The 19,807-nt window shown below is 39.8% G+C and overlaps 1 gene segment (V, D, J or C); it reads left to right on the top strand.

Annotated features, from left to right (window-relative positions):
* Positions 1–11,013: 11,013 nt before the first annotated feature.
* Positions 11,014–11,674, top strand: LOC132532694 (immunoglobulin heavy variable 4-28-like). The segment is given in 2 exon segments: positions 11,014–11,140; positions 11,232–11,674. Coding segments are annotated over 2 exon segments (489 nt in total).
* The last annotated feature ends 8,133 nt before the right edge of the window (positions 11,675–19,807 follow it).

Below are 19,807 nucleotides of genomic sequence, written 5' to 3'. Positions count from 1 at the left end.
TGCAATGAAAGCCTGCGACAAAACATTCCTTTATGTTTAAAAAATACAAAAATTGGGAATAGATGGAAATTTCTTCAAGATAGTGGAGTCCAGGGGGTCAGGCGGTAGTGCAGTGGATTAAGCACATGTGGCACAAAGCACAAGGACTGGCATAAGGATCCCAGTTCAAGCCCCCATCTCTGCACCTGCAGTGAAGTCACTTTACAGATGGTGAAGCAGGTCTGCAGGTGTCTGTCTATCTCCACCCCCCGTATCTTCCCCCTCCTCTCTCCATTTCTCTCTGTTCTATCCAACAATGATTGTATCATTAACAACAACAATAATAACTACAACAATAAAACAACAAAAAGGAATAAATAAATATTTTTAAAAAATGCTTTTAAAAAAGACAGTGGAGTCCATATATAACAAACTTACAGCAAACATTATACTCAATAGTGGAAACCTGGAAACATTCTCCTGATACAAGGAACTATACAGGACTGCCCAATATCACTGTTATTCAACAAACTGTTGGATGTTCTTACCAGAGCAATCAGGCAAGAACAATAAATTAGATAGATACAGATTGGAATATAAGAAGTGAAACACTAATTATTTGCAGATTATATTATAGTATACATGGAAAAACCTAAGGAGTTCAACAGGACACTTTTGAAAATTATCAGGAGTATAGTAAGATATCAGTTTACAAAATTAACATAGAAAAGCCAGTGTCATACCACTATGCAAACTCTATGTTAGAAGAGAAATCCAGAAATCAGTCCTTTTAACCATAGCAAGAAAAACAATAAGATATCTAATCTGGGAGTCCTGAGATTCCCAGAAATGCACAATAGTCTGCAGTGATTCAGTATATGCAGTAAGCAAGTAGAAATGCATTAAAAAACACCTTAATGCTCCTAATTAAATAGTTTCTATTTAGACCTAGATACATTTTTATCCACTTCCTATTGCACTTCCCTCAGCCACTCGAAAGCTAACCTTATCAAAGTACTGCAAAAGCTGAAGAAGGGTAAGAGACTGGCATACTTTAATGATGACTCTTCAGTCACAAACAAGCAACCCCATCATCTGGGGCCTTAGCTGAGGAGTACTGGGATTCCCACAGATTCATAATGGGACTGGACCTCAAATAGATCCCTCTCTCCATTGTCACTGGTCATTTCCATCAGGAACAACACAATAAACCCCTTTGTGGGCTCTCATAGAGCTTTTTACTTAATGTGGATCAGCAATGGAAGAGAATGTTTCATCCTCCGAAGGGAGGCTGGAATACATACTCTATCTACCACCTGAGGAAGATGTGTCCTAAAATTAGGGCAGTTTGGAACATTCCTACTCATGACCACAGACTGCAAGCTCAGACCGACAGGGATGCAGAGGTTACACAGGCTCTCATGCTGAATTTGGGCCCCAGATCAAATTAATGAAGTCTACAGCCAACCTTTCCTACATTTGTGAGCTACTCTCTTCCCTGATCCAGCTTTCTAGTTCATTTTTCAACCATGACATCACCTCTCCAGACAGTAACTTGGGTCCACCTGCATAACAGATGTCAGGCTCAAAAAAAAAAAAAACTAATATAATCATGGGCCCTTTGGAATATAACTTAAAAAGGACTAATAAATATCTTCAAAATAGAGACCCTGAATCTTCACCTGCAATATTCCAGCCTTTAGGTTCATAATTAGTCAACATTTAGTTTGGCTCTATATGTTAACTCTTATTTCAGCCAACAGGTTCCAGATGCTATCATGGTGCCAAACAGACTTTCCTGGACAGATAATCCCACCAATGTGGCCTGGAACCCCACTTCCCCAGAGTCCTAGTCCACTAGGGAAAGAGAGAAGCAGGATGTGAATATGGATCGACCTTTCAATGTCCAGGTTCAATGGGGAAGCAATTTTTGTATGCTTTACATTGGGTAGTTCTCCCCAGCCGAGAGAATTAGATCAGTCCAGTTAGTTTTGCGGGCCTGCTTGGCCCTGCCCAGAAGGAACCCCGCCAGAGTTCCAGAGTTCCAGAGTTGAAGAGTTGCAGAGTTCGAGAGTTCCTGAGTTCGAGAGTAAGAGAGAGTGCTTGCGAGAGGGGTTCCTGAGTTCCAGAGTAGGAGAGTGCTTGCGCCGCCGCAAAGAGACAGCAGAGTTCTATTTGGTGATTAGTTTGGTTTAGTTTATGAATCGTTGTTCCTGAATAAAGAAATACAGCTTCCCTACCCAGCCATGTGTCTGGTCATCTCTGTTACCCACCCGTGAAGCCAGCCAGCCCAGCAAGAGCCCTACGAATTTTAACAACAAATGGCGCCCACGTGGACCTGACCTGCACATCTCTCAGATAAGTAAAGACAATTTGGCTACCTATGCACTATGGCCTTCTCTTCTGCTTGTGAAGAGATCTCCAAAGGCCTCTGCTCTTTCTTCACGAGACTGTTTTGCTGTTTCTGGAACATTTATGTCTGGACCACTCTGTGGTTTCCACTCACTCGGGCGAACTCAGAACAGCCAGCGGGAAGAGCCAGCGGGAGGGAGGCGAGGCGCGGAGCTGCTGTTTCCACCTGGTTAACAGCCTGCCAGCCCACAGGAGGCCCATGCACCACAGCCTGCAGGAGGCCGATGCCAGCACACAAGAGCCCCAAGAGCCCAACGCCAGCACACAGGAGGCTGACGCCAGCATGCAAGAGCCTGATGCCAGCATGCTGGAGCCCGATGCCAACACGCCGGAGCCCGATTCCACCACGGAAGAGCCCGATGCCAGCACGCAGGCCAGTCCACAGGAGCCGGCTCTCCACCATGTGTCGCAGGGCACTGGATGCGTGATCCCTCCATGCTGCTCGGCCACTGCGAGCAGGGCAGCAGACATGGCAAGGCCATGGGGCAGGGCCGCGGCGGCCTATCATGGCCGCCAACCCTGGGCACCTAGGCCCACGCCTTCTACAAAACTGGCCCGCCTGCCCTCTTGCTATGAATTCTGGAACAATCCTGGACCTCCCGGATCCCCGGGCTCCCTGCCGAAACTGGGCACATGAGATCTCCAGCTGCCAGTCGGTCTGAAGGCAGACAAGCTGGAGTACGCAGAGATTTGTGCAGAGATCACAACCTGCAATTCCTAAAAGTGAAGCTGCGCAGGAAGCCACCTCCGGATGGTGAACCCCCCCCCCCAACAACTAAGACAGTACAGATTTAAATTAGTGTTTAAAATGACATGTCTTCATAACAAAGGTTTCTCTCCTAGTGTATTAATGACCATGTTTATGTGTATGTTTAAAGTTTGGTAAACAGTACCTTTAAGGCTAAATTCTTACTAGTCAAAGTTAAATGAAAAAAGTTTTAAACGTAATTCTCATAAAGATAAAAATTAACTTACAATTAAAGTCTGAGGTAAAAATTAGTTAACAATCAATATATTTTAACTAAGTTGGTCTAAAAAAAAGGTTAAATAGACTTGTTGATTTGTAAAACTCTCCATTACCTTCTCTATTAGAAATGGTAGATCGCACAATGGCTATGCTAATTATTCTCATGCCTGAGGTTTCCTTTCCTGAGTACAACGTGACTCCATCTTGAATAGGTGTAACAAAAGGTTAAAAAGATGTTGTTGCTATGTAAAAGTCTCAAATTCCTTCTCTATTAAAACATTAGACTGTGCTGTGGATATGCTAATAACAAGTTTTGTTTCATAGTAAGTAAATTGCAGCCAGCTGCTTTTGGGACTCTAGGCCATTCCCCACCCCCATGCAAATGTCCGTCGAGAAAGTATGCCCCCAAGAGGCAAGAAATGTTTTTTTTTAAGCTGATAAAGTTTTGCCCACAGAGGCAAAAAATGGCCGGCCCCCTCAGGCCTTCCCTTGGCAACACACTGGTTTCTTGTTACTTGCTTACATGTTTCTCCATGTTTGTGCCAGTTTCTTTTTTAAAAATGCCTGCATGATATATGTTTCTGTTCAACCCACACCCTTGATACTATAGTCATTTAGTTAAAAAGAAAAGGGGGAATTGTTGTATGCTTTACATTGGGTAGTTCTCCCCCACCAAGAGAATTAGATCAGTCCAGTTAGTTTTGCGGGCCTGCTCGGCCCAGCCCCGAAGGAACCCCGCCAGAGTTCCAGAGTTCCAGAGTTGAAGAGTTGCAGAGTTCGAGAGTTCCTGAGTTTGAGAGTAAGAGAGAGTGCTTGCGAGAGGGGTTCCTGAGTTCTGGAGTAGGAGAGAGTGCTTGCGCCACTGCAAAGAGACAGCAGAGTTCTATTTGGTGATTAGTTTGGTTTAGTTTATGAATCGTTGTTCCTGAATAAAGAAATACAGCTTCCCTGCCCAGCCGTGTGTCTGGTCATCTCTGTTACCCGCCCGTGAAGCCAGCCGGCCCAGCAAGAGCCCTACGAATTTTAACAACAAGCAATTACAGAAGCCAAACCACCCACCTTCTAAACTCCATAATTATCTTAGATTCCCGATTCTTTATCCCTCTGGGATTATGGATCCATCAAGGGAGGTGATGGGATACAGAGTTCTAGTGGTGGGAACTATGTGGAGTTGAACCCTTTTATTCTGTGGTTTTTGTCAGTGTTTCCTTTTTATAAATAAAAATAAAATAAATAGGATTCGACTTCCAGAGGTGGAGCTATGAGCAGCAGATCGCTTTCTCTCCTCCCCTCTCCTTTCCTCTCCTCTCCCGGATCAACTAGGAATACCAAAGGAGACCACCCGGACCGAAACAAGACAGGACTAGAATGACCACAGGAACCCAGTAAATCACCCGTGAGTACAAACACAGGTGGCTGGTGACAGAGAGGAGAGAGGGGTCTAAGGAGAGATTAAGTGACTGCTAACAGTTCAACAGTTTATCAGTGGAGACACCACCTCCAGTCTGCTCCACAACAAGGGGACAGCTGAAGGGAGGAAAGGACTCCCCAGAGACTCACCAAGTGCAACTCTGAGTCTCCATTGCTACTACCCTCAGAATCTGGAGCAGCAACAGGGAGGGACAACAGGGGATAGAGATCTAACCTGGAAACTCAGGAGAAGACCTATACCTCGGTGGCATAGCTGAGGGGCTGTGAAAGTCTCTTTGCATAACCACTGGATTATCTCTGGCACACCCTGCTTTATCTCTTGGTCAGGAGTCAGTGATTAAGCTAAGAAGCCTATTGATAGTTTAAAAGCCCTCAGGCTCCCATAGCCTACAGGGAAGGGAAAAAAAGAGGCTTTTACACCACTGAGCTCCAACTCAGGGATTGAAAAAACTGTTAACTTCCACCACGCTAAAACCTTTAATTAAATTACTTAGACACAAGTCAATCCAGACAATAGTGATCAATATATATAATGATTCATATCTCATGATCTGGGTATCCAACTACAGAGATTTTCCAAGACAAAATTCTCCATGCCACTGAAGTATGTGGACACTGAAGGCACTTGCATGTACTCACTGTTTGAATGTCACAGGGGATGTGAGGAGTTCTGGGACAATTCCCCCTGCAGAAATGCAGGATTGAAATGCAGGAATAGCCAGGACCACCAGGGGGCAATCAGACCACATTATGTTGGATCTCACCAACCAGGTCCCAGCTCAGATGCAGAATATATAAAATGGACTATATATATATATGTGTGTGTGTGTGTGTATGTATGTATATATATATTTGGTGAAGATTGTATTTCTTATTTTTTATTTTTACTTTATTTTATTTATAAAAAGGAAACACTGACAAAACCATAGGATAAGAGGGGTACAACTCCACACAATTCTCACCACCATAACTCCATATCCCATCCCCTCACTGATAGCTTTCCTTTTTTTTTTTTTTCTCCCAGTAGTGCAGAGTACCTTTATTCATAATTTGGGAGTCGTGATGTTACATTGCTTTTTTTTTAAATTTCTTTATTGGGGAATTTTACATTCTATGGTAAATGCAATAGTTTGTACATGGATAACATTTCTCAGTTTTCCATATAACAATACAACGCCCACTAGGTCCTCTGTCATCATTCAGTTTTATTATTCTTTAACCCTCTGGGAGTATGGACCCAAGGTCATTGTGGGATGCAGAAGGTGGAAGGTCTGGCTTCTGTAATTGCTTACCCAATGAACATGGGCACTCACAGTTTGATCCATACTCCCAAGCTGCCTCTCTCTTTCCCTAGTGGGGCAGGATTCTGAGGAATTGGAGTTCCAAGACACATTGGTGGGGTTGTCTGTCCAGGGAAGTTTGGTTGGCATCATGGTAGCATCTGGAACCTGGAGACTGGAAAGAGTTAACATATAAAGTCAAACAAATTGTTGACTAATCATGAACCTAAAGGCAGGAATAGTGCAGATGAAGAATTGGGGGTCTCCATTTTGTAGATAGCTAGTAGGCATATTTTAGTCATATTCCAAAGGGTCTTTGGTTATACTAGGATTTTTTGTTCTTTCTTTTTCGTTTTCCCCTGAGCCTGAAATCTGATATTCAGGTGGATCCAAGTTATTGTCTAAGGAGACTCATAAACTCACATATTGTATAGAACAGAATCATGCAAATTATAAACCTGAGACTAGTTTCATGGAAATCTTATGGTCAATAAAATTTTAAATGTATCACTTTCTATACTAAGAAGTGCCCAAAAGAATCACCAAAAGTCAAATTCATGATTTATCAAGGGGGGTTATAAGAAATTTAGGCCAGTCTGCATAATAATGTGTTGATTAATTTAGCAAACATAACATCATGAAAACTTCTTTTTGAGTCATTATACACAGCCAGAAACACATTCAGAAATAAGGCCTTCCTTCTGCTCTGATCTGTGACTGCTAATGACATGCCATGAGTTACTATACCACATACACAGGGAGGGACATTGTGGTGGCTGGCTCAAAACAACTGAAATGGTACATGAGGTAAAGGTTTCAGGATCAATTACATTCCCCAAGGGACATTATATACACAACAATATTAGGAGTGTCAAGAGCAGGCAAACTCAAGGCAGAAACAATGTTAGATCACAGGAATTTCAGTGGATGACTCTTCTCTTTCTTGAGGTTTTGTTTCCTTTAATAAGGACCTTCATAAGGATCCTCCCCATGTTTGAAAATCATATTTCAGTTTTACTGATACAAAATGCAAGATCCCTTCACACTGCCTCTATGAAAACCCAAAGTTTTTCTGTCAAAACACCTAAACTTTATTGTCAGATTTTCCTCAAATTTGCTTTCCACAGAGGAAATCACTAGGAGGTTATATTCTCAATCTTTCAGGTATTACTTTCCAGTATTCTGACACATATGATTAAAGCATAGGTGTCAGATGTCTTATCTGAATGATGGGAATATTTCTTTTATCCACTTAATCTCATGTGTCTTACTGATGTGTGCAATGTGTTAAATGAAAGATCATGTTAGCCTCAGACTTTTTTTTTCAGGAATACATTAATCCTTCATACTCAATGTGATTTTTTTCTTAATAGCCTTTACCTGAAAAAATTAGAATCTTCTGTTAATTACATACAAACTTTCTATGATTTTAGTACTTTGATTTACAATAATTTTCATTAATCACTGACATAATGATTACTAAACATTAAATATCACAATTGATTTGAAAGTAGATAATTTTACTGCTTTAGGTAATTAATCATAATGAATCAAAATATGAATGTGTATTTGGCTAGGTCATGGCTCAAACTGTTAAGTGCCATGTTACAGTGCATAAGACCATTGTTGAAAACCTCAGCTCTACCTACAGAGAGAACACTTCACAAGTTTTAAAGGGGGTTGCAGATGTCTCTCTCTCTCTCCCTCTCTAACATCTTTATCAATATACCTTTGCTCTATAAAACTAAATGAAGATAAACATAATGTAAGATAAAAATAATGTAAGTTTTATGTACATGGCCCTTTTTAGGAAAACATTTAGGCAAGTTTGTTAATACAAACTTTATACAAACTATTATAAATAAAATTGGTGGATATATTTTTACATTTCAAGTAGTATATGGAAAACATATAAATTATTAAAGGTAACTTAAACACCCACAATGTTTTTAGTAATCTTCAGTAGATACAGATTTCTTTGAATTTCCAGTGTGCTCAAATTTTTCTATGTGCTTGACAAAGGTTGAAGTCCCTTCTACACTAAAAATGGCAGGTACTGGACTTTGGTGTCTTTGCTGCTCTTCATGAATCTCTACACTGTTAGCTTCTTAAAATGTTAGTTCCTGGGCTATATTAATTTGGTGATTAAAATTTATGTGAATTCTGTCTAGTAGTTATGCTTATGATGAAATCCATGTCCAATTATTAAGTATGTACACTATATGACTGATACCAAATATTATTTCTTAATTTTTATTAATAAAATGGAAACACAAAGAAGACCATTGAATAAGAGGAGTGTAATTTAGCACTATTTCCACCAACATAACTCCATATTTCATCCCCTCCCCTGATAGCTTTCCTATTCTTTAACCCTCTGGGAGTATGGACTAAGGGACATTATGGAGTGCAGAAGGTAGAAGGTCTGGCTTCTGTAATTGCTTCCCTGCTGAACATGGGCATTGACTCTCAGCCTGTCTCTTTCCTTCCCTAGTGGGGCAGGGCTCTGGGGAAGCCAGGCTCCAGGACACATGGTGGAGTCATCTGGCCAGGGAAGTCTGGTTGACCTCATGGTATCATCTGGAACCTGATAACTGAAGAAAGAGTTAATATATAAAGCCAAAGAAATTGTTGACTAATAATGAACCTAAATGCTGGAATAGTACAGGTGAATATTTGGGGGTCTCCATTTTGTAGTTAGTAGGCCTAATTTACTTTTTTTTTCAGAGCCTGATATCTGATATACAGTTGAGACCAATTTATTATCTGGGGAGATGCTGGAAAAATAACCAAAAAGCTGGATCAGGGAAGACAGTAGCTACCAAATATGGGAAAGGTGTATAAATATTATTGACTGCCATCAATTTGATCTGATCTGGGGCCCATATTCAGCTTATGAGCTGGTGTGACCTCTGCATATTTGTATATAGGAGCTCACATTCTGTGGTCATGAGTAGGAACGTTCCTATTCTTTAACCCTGTGGGATTATGGACCCATGGTCATTATGTGGTGCAAAAGGTGGAAGGTCTGGCTTCTGTAATTGCCTCCCCACTGAACATGGGCATTCACAGGTCGGTCTATACTCCCAGCCTGTCTCTATCTTCATCTGGTGGGGCAGACCTCTGGGGAAGCATGGCTCCAGGACACATTGAAAGGTTGTCTGCCTGGGGAAGTCCAGCCAGCATCATGGTATCATCTGGGACCAGGTGGCTGAAAGAAGAGTTTGGCTCCTGTAATTGCTTCTTTACTGAACATGGGTGTTGCCAGATCCATCCATACTCCCAGCCTGTCTTTCTCTCTCCCTAGTGGGGTGGGGCTTTAGGAAAGCTGGCTCCAGAAAATATTGATGGGGTCATCTTCCCAGGGAAGTCCTATTGGCATCATGGTAGCATCAGGAACCTGATGACTGAAAAAGGAGTTAGCATATAAAGCCAAAAAAAAAAGTTTACTAATTATGAACCTAAAAGCTAGAATAGTTCTGATGAAGAGTTGGGGCGTCTCCATTTTGTAGATAGGAGGCCTATTTTAGTTATATCCCAAAGGTCCCATGACTATACTGTTTTTGTTTTTGTTTTCTGAGCCTGACATCTGATATGCAGGTGGACCCAGCTTATTGTTTGGGGAGATGATATAATGGCTGGAAAAAGGGCTAGAAAGCTGTATCAGGGAAGAGTTGCTCCCAAATATGGAAAAGGTGCATTAATATTGTTGATTGTTAAATCCCATCAATTTAATCTGATCTGGGGCCCATATTCAGCTTAGGCACTTATGTGACCTCTGCATTCCTGTAGATATGAGCTCACATTCTGCTGCCATGAGTAGGAATGTTCCAAGCTGCTCCAATATTAGGACCCATCTTCCTCAGGTGAAACATAGAGTATGTTGTCCAGCCTCCCTTTGGAGGATGGAACATTCTCTATCATTGTTGATCCACATTAAGAGCAAGGTCCTATGGATGCCCACAAAGGGGTCTATTGTGTTGTTCCATAGAGATGACCAGTAACAATGGAGAAAGTGATTTATTCAAGGTCTATGCCCATCATGTCTGTTTGGGAATCTCAGGACTCCCTGATTAGAGCCCCCGCTGATGGGGTGGCTTGATTATGACTAAAGAGTCATCGTTGAAGTATTCCAGCCTCTTGACCTTATTCAGCTTTTTTTTTATTTAAAAAAAATTTATTTTCCCATTTTGTTGCCCTTGTTTTTCTTCTTGTTGTTATTGATGTCATTGCTGTTAGATATGACAGAGAGAAATAGAGAGAGGAGGGGAAGACACAGAGGGAGAGAGAAATATAGACACCTGCAGACTTGCTTCACTGCTTGTGAAGCAACTCCCCTGCATGTGGGGAGCCTGGGGCTTGAACTGGGATCCTTACACTGACTTCACACCATGTGTGCTAAACCACACCATGTGTGCTAAACCCACCTCCCCCTTATTCTGCTTTTGTGGTGCTTACTTTGGTTAGCTTTGGAGTGACTGAGGGAAATATTCTATGCCTGACATCTCTGGACACAGTCTGAAGTGTACAATGCCAAGGTGGTTCTTACTGCATTGACTGGGTTGGGATTAGTACATGTAGTATATGTTGCTATAAACTGAGAGCTGAATGCAGGAAATTAAGCCCCACCCTAGAGGTTCCAGGACTGGGAAATTTATGGGTTTTATAGAGAAGGGGACATGTTCATGCTGTTAGGATTTAAAGAGACAATAGATAGTTATTGCTATAATCAAATTACTTGGCAACTGGGTTAACTTTGAAAATCTTGTTAGGTTTTTCTATAGCATACATGACCTCAGCATAATTTATATCATTTTATGGCATTTATATATAGCTGCATGTACTATCAGAATAGTACTTGTGTAAATGGGTGAAAATATTTCTATTCTTATAATGAAAATAAGCCCATATGCAAATCATTCCCCCAGTTCTAAGTCAAATCCCCTTGTGCTGTGAATACATCCAGCTGTCTACTCACTTAGGGCTGAGGTATCTGGGGAAGGCAGCCCTGTAATCTAGAAGAGAATGAGAGTGTTTGTGTTTCTGCTCTGTCTGGTGACAGCTCCAAATGGTGAGGGGATCAGATATTGAATCTTGTTCTATTGAGATGGCTACAACTGTGTAAGAGTGACAAGCATGATTTTTTTTTTTTTTGTCCCTAGGTGTCCTGTCAGAGGTGAAGCTGCAGGAATCAGGCCCAGGACTGGTGAGACCAGCACAGACACTGTCCCTCACCTGTGCTGTCTCTGGAGAATCCATATCCAGTAGTAATGGCTGGAACTGGATCCGTCAGCCAGCAGGGAAGGGACTGGAGTGGATTGGATATATATATGGTGGTGGTAGTAGTACTTACTACAGTCCATCTATGAAGAACCGAGCCACCATCTCAAAAGACACATCCAAGAATCAGTTTTCCCTGAAGCTGAGCTCTGTGACAGCTGAGGACACAGCCATTTATTACTGTGCAAGAGGCACAGTGATAGGAAGTGAATCTGAGTTTAAACAAAAACCACCTTGCAGGAACTCAGGAAGACTTGGCTGCTGGGAGGGCTCATACCACAAGGCTATTCTGAGATCATTAAATACGATGGATAAGTTACAGTAGCCACTGCAAGTGGATGATTTAGTGCTGGGTGCTGGTTTCATGTTATTGTCTTACACTTTCCCTCAGCTTCAACAATAGTATCCCTTATTTAAACATCTGTGCTTTCACTGAAATCTCAAATTCACAGAACTTAAATATGTCTTTAATTAATTCATCTCAATTCATAAAATTTAAAAGATGATATTGAATTAAATAAGAGGTCTTGTTAAAGCATACAGATTTGCCCAAGTTACTTTTAATTCTTACTCTGTGTTATTTCACATTTCTTCATTCCATATCAATTTTTCTCTGTCTTAGCAAATAAAAAACGATAAAGTAAATAAATAAAGGAAGAAATAAAAGAGGGGAGAAAGAATTAAATGCCAGCCAGATGAAGAGAAGAAATAGTGGAAGCACCAATCTTCAGTGATAATTCTGAAGAAAATAAATAAATAAATGCATTCATAAATATAATGAAAAAATAAAATAAGGGATTGTAAGACCTAGATTTTAGAAAAAATGGGTTCTAGAAAAAACATAATGCCTGGGACTCAGAAACCTCTCTTTGAATCCCAAGCAACACTAGACACCAGAGATGAGCAGTGATCTGGTCTCTTTCTCTGTACATCTTTCTTTCTGTATCTGTTTCATTGCACTAGGGAAAGAGAGAGACAGGCTGAGAGTATGGATCAACCTGCCAATGCCCGTGTTCATTGGATAAATAGTTACAGAAGCCATACCTTCTGCCTTCTGCACCACATAATGACCCTGGGCCCATAATCCCAGAACAACAAAGAATATAGAATATATAAAGAGAGGGTGTTGGATATGGAGCTCTGGTGGTGAGCACTGTGTGAAATTGTGCCCCTCTTAGCCTATAGTTTTGTAATTATTTCCATTTTATAAATAAAAATTTAAAAAAGGAGTTCAGATAGCATTGCTCTAGCTAGTGCCTACATTTCCTGTATATATCTAGAGAAGATAAATGCATCCCTTGCCTGTAAAAATAAGATTGACACTTTCCTTAAAAAATTAATAAAATACAAATAAATAAATGAACAGTAAACTGACTGAAATTACTCTAACAGATTTGTTGCTTAACAATGAAGTAATCAATATCATTAGTGAAACTTTATTATAATTATGAACCTTGTTATTAACAAATTAAGCTCTCAATTGATGTGTAAATTCAAATATCCCCTTAAGGACTATTATTATATATTGTCAACTATGAAATATACATACATACAACATATAACTAACCTGATTAATTTTCTTTCTAATTTTATTAGCATGTATAGCTTCTATGCATTAAACATCTCTCACTTTTGTTGTGCATTGTGTTTTCTTCTGACTTTAATTGTTTTCATGTGACTTGATATATCCAAAATTTGTAACTTGGAAGCCTGTATGGATTAAATTAAATCCCCATAAAATCACAAAGATAGAAACTAGAACAAATTGATAATAGGGAACCTAAAGGTAAATATATATTAGGTGGGATTTGGGATCTCAATTTTTGAAAATGTTAGTAGGTCTATTTTATGCATATTCCAAGGGACCCATGGCTTTACTGATTTTTCCTTATCCTGATACCTAACATGTAGGTGTGCTGAAAGTATTGTCTGGGAATATAGCATCATAGTTGGAACTAGGACTAAAAAGCTAGATCAGGGAAGAGAGTAGCTCCTGAATATGGCAAAAGTATATAATTACTGTAAACTGCAACCCCCATCTATTTGATTTGGGGCCCATAATCATCACAGGAGCCTGTGTAACTTCTGCATCCATGTATGTCTGAACTCACATTCCATGATAATAGCTAGTAACATTCTAGCCTGCAGTCATTTCAGAACCAGTCTTTTTCAAGTGGAAGAGTATATTGACCCAGTCTCCCTTTAGAGTGTGGGGCAGTCCCTATCATTGTTATCATAAAAAATTGACATATTAATCACAGAAATGAGGACAGCTATTGAGGAAAATGCTATCAGAAATATGGAAACAACATGAAACCTTCAATTAAAATACTAGCTATCTTGAGGTGATTAGAGAACTGAAAGCTGAAAGAGCTGAGCTCAAAAGCCAGATAGCTGAATTAGCTAATACTATAACCAAACAAGGTAAAAAAATAGTTGAACTGAAGAAGGAGACTAAGTGAAGGGGATACAGATTAACATAAGCATGAAACAGAATTAGCCAGACAGAGGATGAGGTGAGATAACTGAAAAGAAGGTAAAAAAGCCAAATATATATATGGACATATGGAATAGTCTCAAAAGAAGTAACATTCCTTATTGGCCTACCAGAGAAAGATAGAGAGGAAGGGGGAGAAAACATCCTAGATGAAATAATAGAAGAAAATTACCTAGCCTTAAATAGCATAAAGGACATTAAGATTCAAGAGTCCCAGAAAGTCCCAAAAAGAATCAACCAAGACATGAATATACCAAGGAACATCATAATTACATTGAAAAGAAGTAAGAATAAAGAAAGCTGCAAAATAAAAATAAAGTCAAACCCATAAGATACCTTCCTTCTTTAAAGGCTCAGTAGATATCTTGTAATTCTCAGAAGAGAATGGAAAGATAATTATCAAGCCTTCAAAGAAAAAAGGTACAAACTTTTTTAGGATACTATATACTGCTGGGCATTTATTCAGACTAGATGGAGGGGTAAAAACCTTCTCAGACAAGCAACAGTTAAAGTAGGAAACAATTTCCAACCCTGGCCTGAAAGAGGTTTTAAAGACTTCTAATAAACAAGAACAACACCAAAATACTTGCCATATATCAGAGCAAATAAAATATTGTTAAATAATGACACTGATACCTTAAATCCATAATATCAATAAATGCCAATCACATAAATTCATCTATTAAAAGGTACAAAGTATGAGGATGGAACAGAAAACAAAAACCAATCATATACTGCTTGAAGAATCCATCTGACCCAATAAGACAAACAGAGACTTAAAGTGAAAGAATGGAAAAATATCATATAAGCTAATGGACCATTAAATAAAAAGACAGGAACAGCCATTCTCATCTCTGACACAATAGATTTAAATTAAATAAAGAAATAAAAGATAAGCAAGTTCATTACATAATGATCAGAGGATCAATCAATAAGATTTAACAATTATTAACATCTATGCACACAATGAGGGAACATCTAAATACATCAAACTATATAACTACAACCATATAACTACAAAAATACATCAATAGTAATACAGTAATGTGACAGACTTCAACACCCCACTCTCACACTTAGATCAACAAAGAAGAGAATCAACAAAGAAACAAGAGAATTAAATGAAGAGATGGATAGACTATACCTCTTGGACATTTTCAGAGTTCTTCACCCCAAAAAACTGGAATACACATTCCTTTCAAATCCACAGAGTGCATCCTCAAAGACAGACCACATGTTAGGCCACAAAAACAGTATCAACTAATTCAAGAGCACTGAAATCATACAAAGCATCTGCTTCTACACAGTGCAGTAAAGCTAACACTCAACAACGAACAGAAAATTAGTAAAAGTCACAAAATTTGGAAACTCAACAACATACTGTTAATATCCACTTAGTCAAAGAGGCACTCAAGCAAGTAACTCAAATGCTCTTAGAAACAAATGAAATGAACACACAGCATTCAAAATATTTGGGACAGAGCTAATGCATTACTTAGAGGAAAACTCATAGCCATACAGGCACACATTACACAAAAGAAAAAGCTCAAAGAAACAACCTTACTGTATTACTTAAGGATGTAGAAGAAGAGGAACAAAAGAACCCTAAAGCAACCAGAAGGACTGAAATCATTAAAATAAAGAGAAAATAAACAAGATAAAAAAATAAGTGATCAAATTGATGGAATTTACAGTCAATATTTATACCCCTTTCCCATATTAGGGAGCTACTTTCTTCCCTGATCCAGATTTATGGACCTTTTCCCAGCCATGACATCATCAATAACTTGGATCCACTGGCATATCAGATTTCAGGCTCAGGGGCAAAAAGAAAAAGAAAAAAAAAACTAGTATAGCTACAGGCCCTTTGGAATTTAACTAAAATATGACTAGTAGCTATCTACAAAATGGAGGACCCCCAGCCTCCAACTCTTAATTTGCACTATTCAAGCCCTTAGGTTCATGATTGTTCAACAATTTCTTTGGCTTTGTATATTAATTCTCTTTTCAACCACCAGGTTCCAGATGCTAGCAGGATACCAACCAGACTTCTCTGGACAGACAACCCCACCAATGTGTCCTGCAGACCCACTTGACCACTGAACATGTGTGACTCTGCTAGCTGGCTGCTGGTGTTCAGTTCCCAGGGGAGGTAGCCATGGCTGGGGGTTTGTTTGCTATGCTTCTGACCAGGAGAAGAAGCAACAGCCAAAGAGACTCAAGTGCTCAAAGTCCCTTGCTTTTATACATTCCCTTCTCTGAAGCACCTCCTCAGGGTGACATCATTTGTATGCTAATAATCCCAAACTCCTGCTGGGATCACCACACCCCACCCTACTAGGGAAAGAGAGAGGCAATCTGGGAGTATGGATTGACCTGTCAATGCCCATGTTTAGCGGGGAAGCAATTACAGAAGCCAGACCTTCAACCTTCTGCATCCCACAATGACCTTGGGTCCATACTCCCAGAACGTTAAAGAATAGGAAAGCTATCAGGGGAGGGGATGAACTACAAAGATCTGGTGGTGGTGGTGGGAATTGTGTGAAGTTGTACCCTTTTTATCCTATGTTTTTGTTAATGTCTCCCTTATTAAATAAATAAAAAATAAATTTAAAAAAATGGGCCCTTTACCAAATATTATATGTCCATAGGTGTAGGGGTTTAGTACTGGGATTTCCATTCTGTTCCACTGATTTGCATACCCATTTTTGTTCCAGTACCAGGCTGTTTTGATTATGATGGCCTTGTAGTATAGTTTGAGATCTGGGGATGTTATGCTTCCTTGTAGCCTTTAGGGGAGGGGGTTAGGAAGATGGCGGACTGAGAAGTCGCTAACAGCAAGCGCTCTGATCGCATCGTTGGCAACGGTAGGATTTTCTGCCTTTAGCAGGCCAGTCAATAAGGGGTGACACCAAAAAGTGATTACAATTTAATTTGGGTTAAGAATTAGAGTAAAGGTGACATGGACTAGCGGGGCTCCAGAATTCCCAGGCGGCGCCGGGCAAGGTGAGTGTGCCAGGCATTGTCCTCCACCCGCCCAGGAAGGCGGCTCCTCCGCCGGTTGCAGAGCGCGGCAGTCAGAGGACCTGGAGAGAGCACTTTAGCTCGGGGGCTTCCTCTTGGGAGTCTCCAGGGTCCACCGCGACCCTGAGAGTGGATCCAAAGACTTCTTGAGTATAGCTCTCATTGGATCAAAGGACTTGGAGCTAGTTTTCATTTTTGAGAAATCCTTTAAAAGAGTCTGGAGGGGGGGTTTCCCGGAAGATGGCGGACTGAGAAGCGGTTAGCCTTTGAGCTCCGGACACATCTCGTGTAAACAATAGGATTTTCTGCCTTTAGCAGGCCAGCCAATAAGGGGCCATAGCGGTGACACCAAGGAGGTGTCTATAACTTAATTTGGGTTAAGAATTAGAATAGGGGAAAAAAATTCTTTTTTCTTCCTTTTAATTTTCAAGCATACATCCTTCCCGCCGCCCCCCCGCCCATAAGCAGTGCCTGGGACCAGCTACTAGCAGGATACCCCATACCACCAAACAGGGTGTTTTTTTTTTTTTTTTTTAATTCACTGATACACATTTGGGAAGTTCCTCGTACTGCTCTTTAATTACAACCCTTCTTATCTTCTCCTTTTTCTCTCTCTTATCTCTCTCTATCTCTTTTTTTTTATCTTGTCATACACTTCTTTCTTCTTTGCCTTTCTGAATTTGTGAATTACTTTGGGGAAGAAATCTGACCCAGAGTGGACTCTCTATGTGTGTATCTCTGCTCTAGTTCCCTTTACACTCTTGTTACCCCTAGAATATACACTGGATAGTAGATTTGCATAACTGTCTATTCTTGCTATCCTCTCTTTCTTTTCTCTTTCTTCACTGGGATTTGGTTACTATTTTTTCACAGACTGGAGAAATTGTTTGGCTAACTGGTAACGATTAAACTCCTTCAATACTTACTTCAGTTGCTACTGTAATTCCGGAGGTTGGTGAGTGCAATTGTCATTAAGGTATTTAGTACAGTGTTACTTGTGCTCAAGACACAACAACTGAGGAACAACAGAGCATAAAAAAGAGAGAAACACATAAATAAAAAAATGGGTAGATTAAAAACAAATAAAACTGCTACCCCAATGAATGAAGACAAGAGCCCAGAAGAAACCACAAATCAGTCAGAAGTAACCATAGATAAGAAAAGTATGCAAGCAATAATAAACTTATTAATCACAGAAATGAAAACAACATTGGAGGAAAGGAATGGCAGTATTAGGGAAACAACAGTTGAGACCCCCAAGGAAAATACTGATTATCTTGAGACAATTAGAGAACTGAAAGCTGAAATAGCTGTAATGAAGAAAGAAGCTGAGGCAAGGGAAAGCAGACTAACAGAAGCAGAAAACAGAATTAGTCAGACCGAGGATGAGTTAGAGAAAACTAAGAAAGAGGTGAAAGAGCTTAAAAAGAGATTGAGAGACACTGAAAACAACAACAGAGACATATGGGATGATCTCAAAAGAAGTAACATTCGTATAATTGGCCTGCCAGAGGAAGAAAGAGAGGAAGGGGAAGAAAACATTCTAGAGGAAATAATACAAGAAAACTTCCCAGACCTGAATAACAGAAAGGATATCAAGGTGCAAGAGGCCCAGAGAGTACCAAACAGAATCAACCCAGACCTGAAAACACCAAGACACATCATAGTCACAATGAGAAGAAGTAAGGATAAAGAAAGGATCCTAAAGGCTGCAAGAGAGAAACAAAAAGTCACATACAGGGGAAAACCCATAAGACTTTCTGCAGATTTCTCAACTCAAACTCTAAAAGCCAGAAGGGAGTGGCAAGATATCTATCGAGCCCTGAATGAAAAAGGGTTTCAACCAAGGATAATATATCCTGCTAGACTTTCATTCAAGCTAGATGGAGGGATCAAAACCTTCTTAGACAAACAACAGTTAAAGGAGGCAACTATCACCAAGCCAGCCCTGAAAGAGGTACTAAAAGACCTCTTATAAACAAGAACATCACTATAATACTTGTAATATATCAGAGTAAACAAATTGTTTTTTAGAACAATGGCACTACAATACATTAAATCCATAATATCAATAAATGTCAATGGCTTAAATTCACCCATCAAAAGGCACAGGGTGGGGGGATGGATCAGAAAACATAACCCAACCATATGCTGCTTGCAAGAATCTCATCTGTCACAACAAGATAAACACAGACTTAAAGTGAAAGGATGGAAAACTATCATACAGGCTAACAGTCCACAAAAAAGGGCAGGAACAGCCATTCTCATCTCAGATACGATAGATTTTAAATTAAATAAAGTAATAAAAGATAGGCAAGAACATTACATAATGATTAGAGATCAATCAGCCAAAAAGACTTAACAATCATTAACATCTATGCACCCAACGAGGGACCATCTAAATACATTAAGCATCTACTGAAAGAATTTCAAAAATACATCAATAGTAATACAATAATAGTGGGAGACTTCAATACCCCACTCTCAGACAGATCAACAAAGCAGAGAACCAATAAAGATACAAGAGAATTGAATGAAGAGATTGACAGACTAGACCTCTTGGACATTTTCAGACTCCTCCACCCCCAAAAACTGGAATACACCTTCTTTTCAAATCCACATAACACATACTCAAGGATAGACCACATGTTAGGCCACAAAGACAGCATCAATAAATTCAAGAGCATTGAAATCATCCCAAGTATCTTCTCAGACCACAGTGGAGTAAAACTAACTTTTAACAACAAACGGAAAATTATTAAAAGACATAGAATTTGGAAACTAAACAACATGCTCCTTAAGAACCACTGGGTCAGAGCCTCACTCAAACAGGAAATTCAAATGTTCCTGGAAACTAATGAAAATGAAGACACAACCTATCAAAATATTTGGGACACAGATAAAGCAGTACTGAGAGGGAAACTTATAGCCATACAA

This window comes from Erinaceus europaeus, chromosome 14 (genome assembly GCF_950295315.1).
Source record: "Erinaceus europaeus chromosome 14, mEriEur2.1, whole genome shotgun sequence".
Lineage (NCBI taxonomy): Eukaryota > Metazoa > Chordata > Mammalia > Eulipotyphla > Erinaceidae > Erinaceus > Erinaceus europaeus.
The sequence above is the reverse complement of the archived record's forward strand: the minus strand, read 5'-3'. Positions and strand labels throughout refer to the sequence as shown.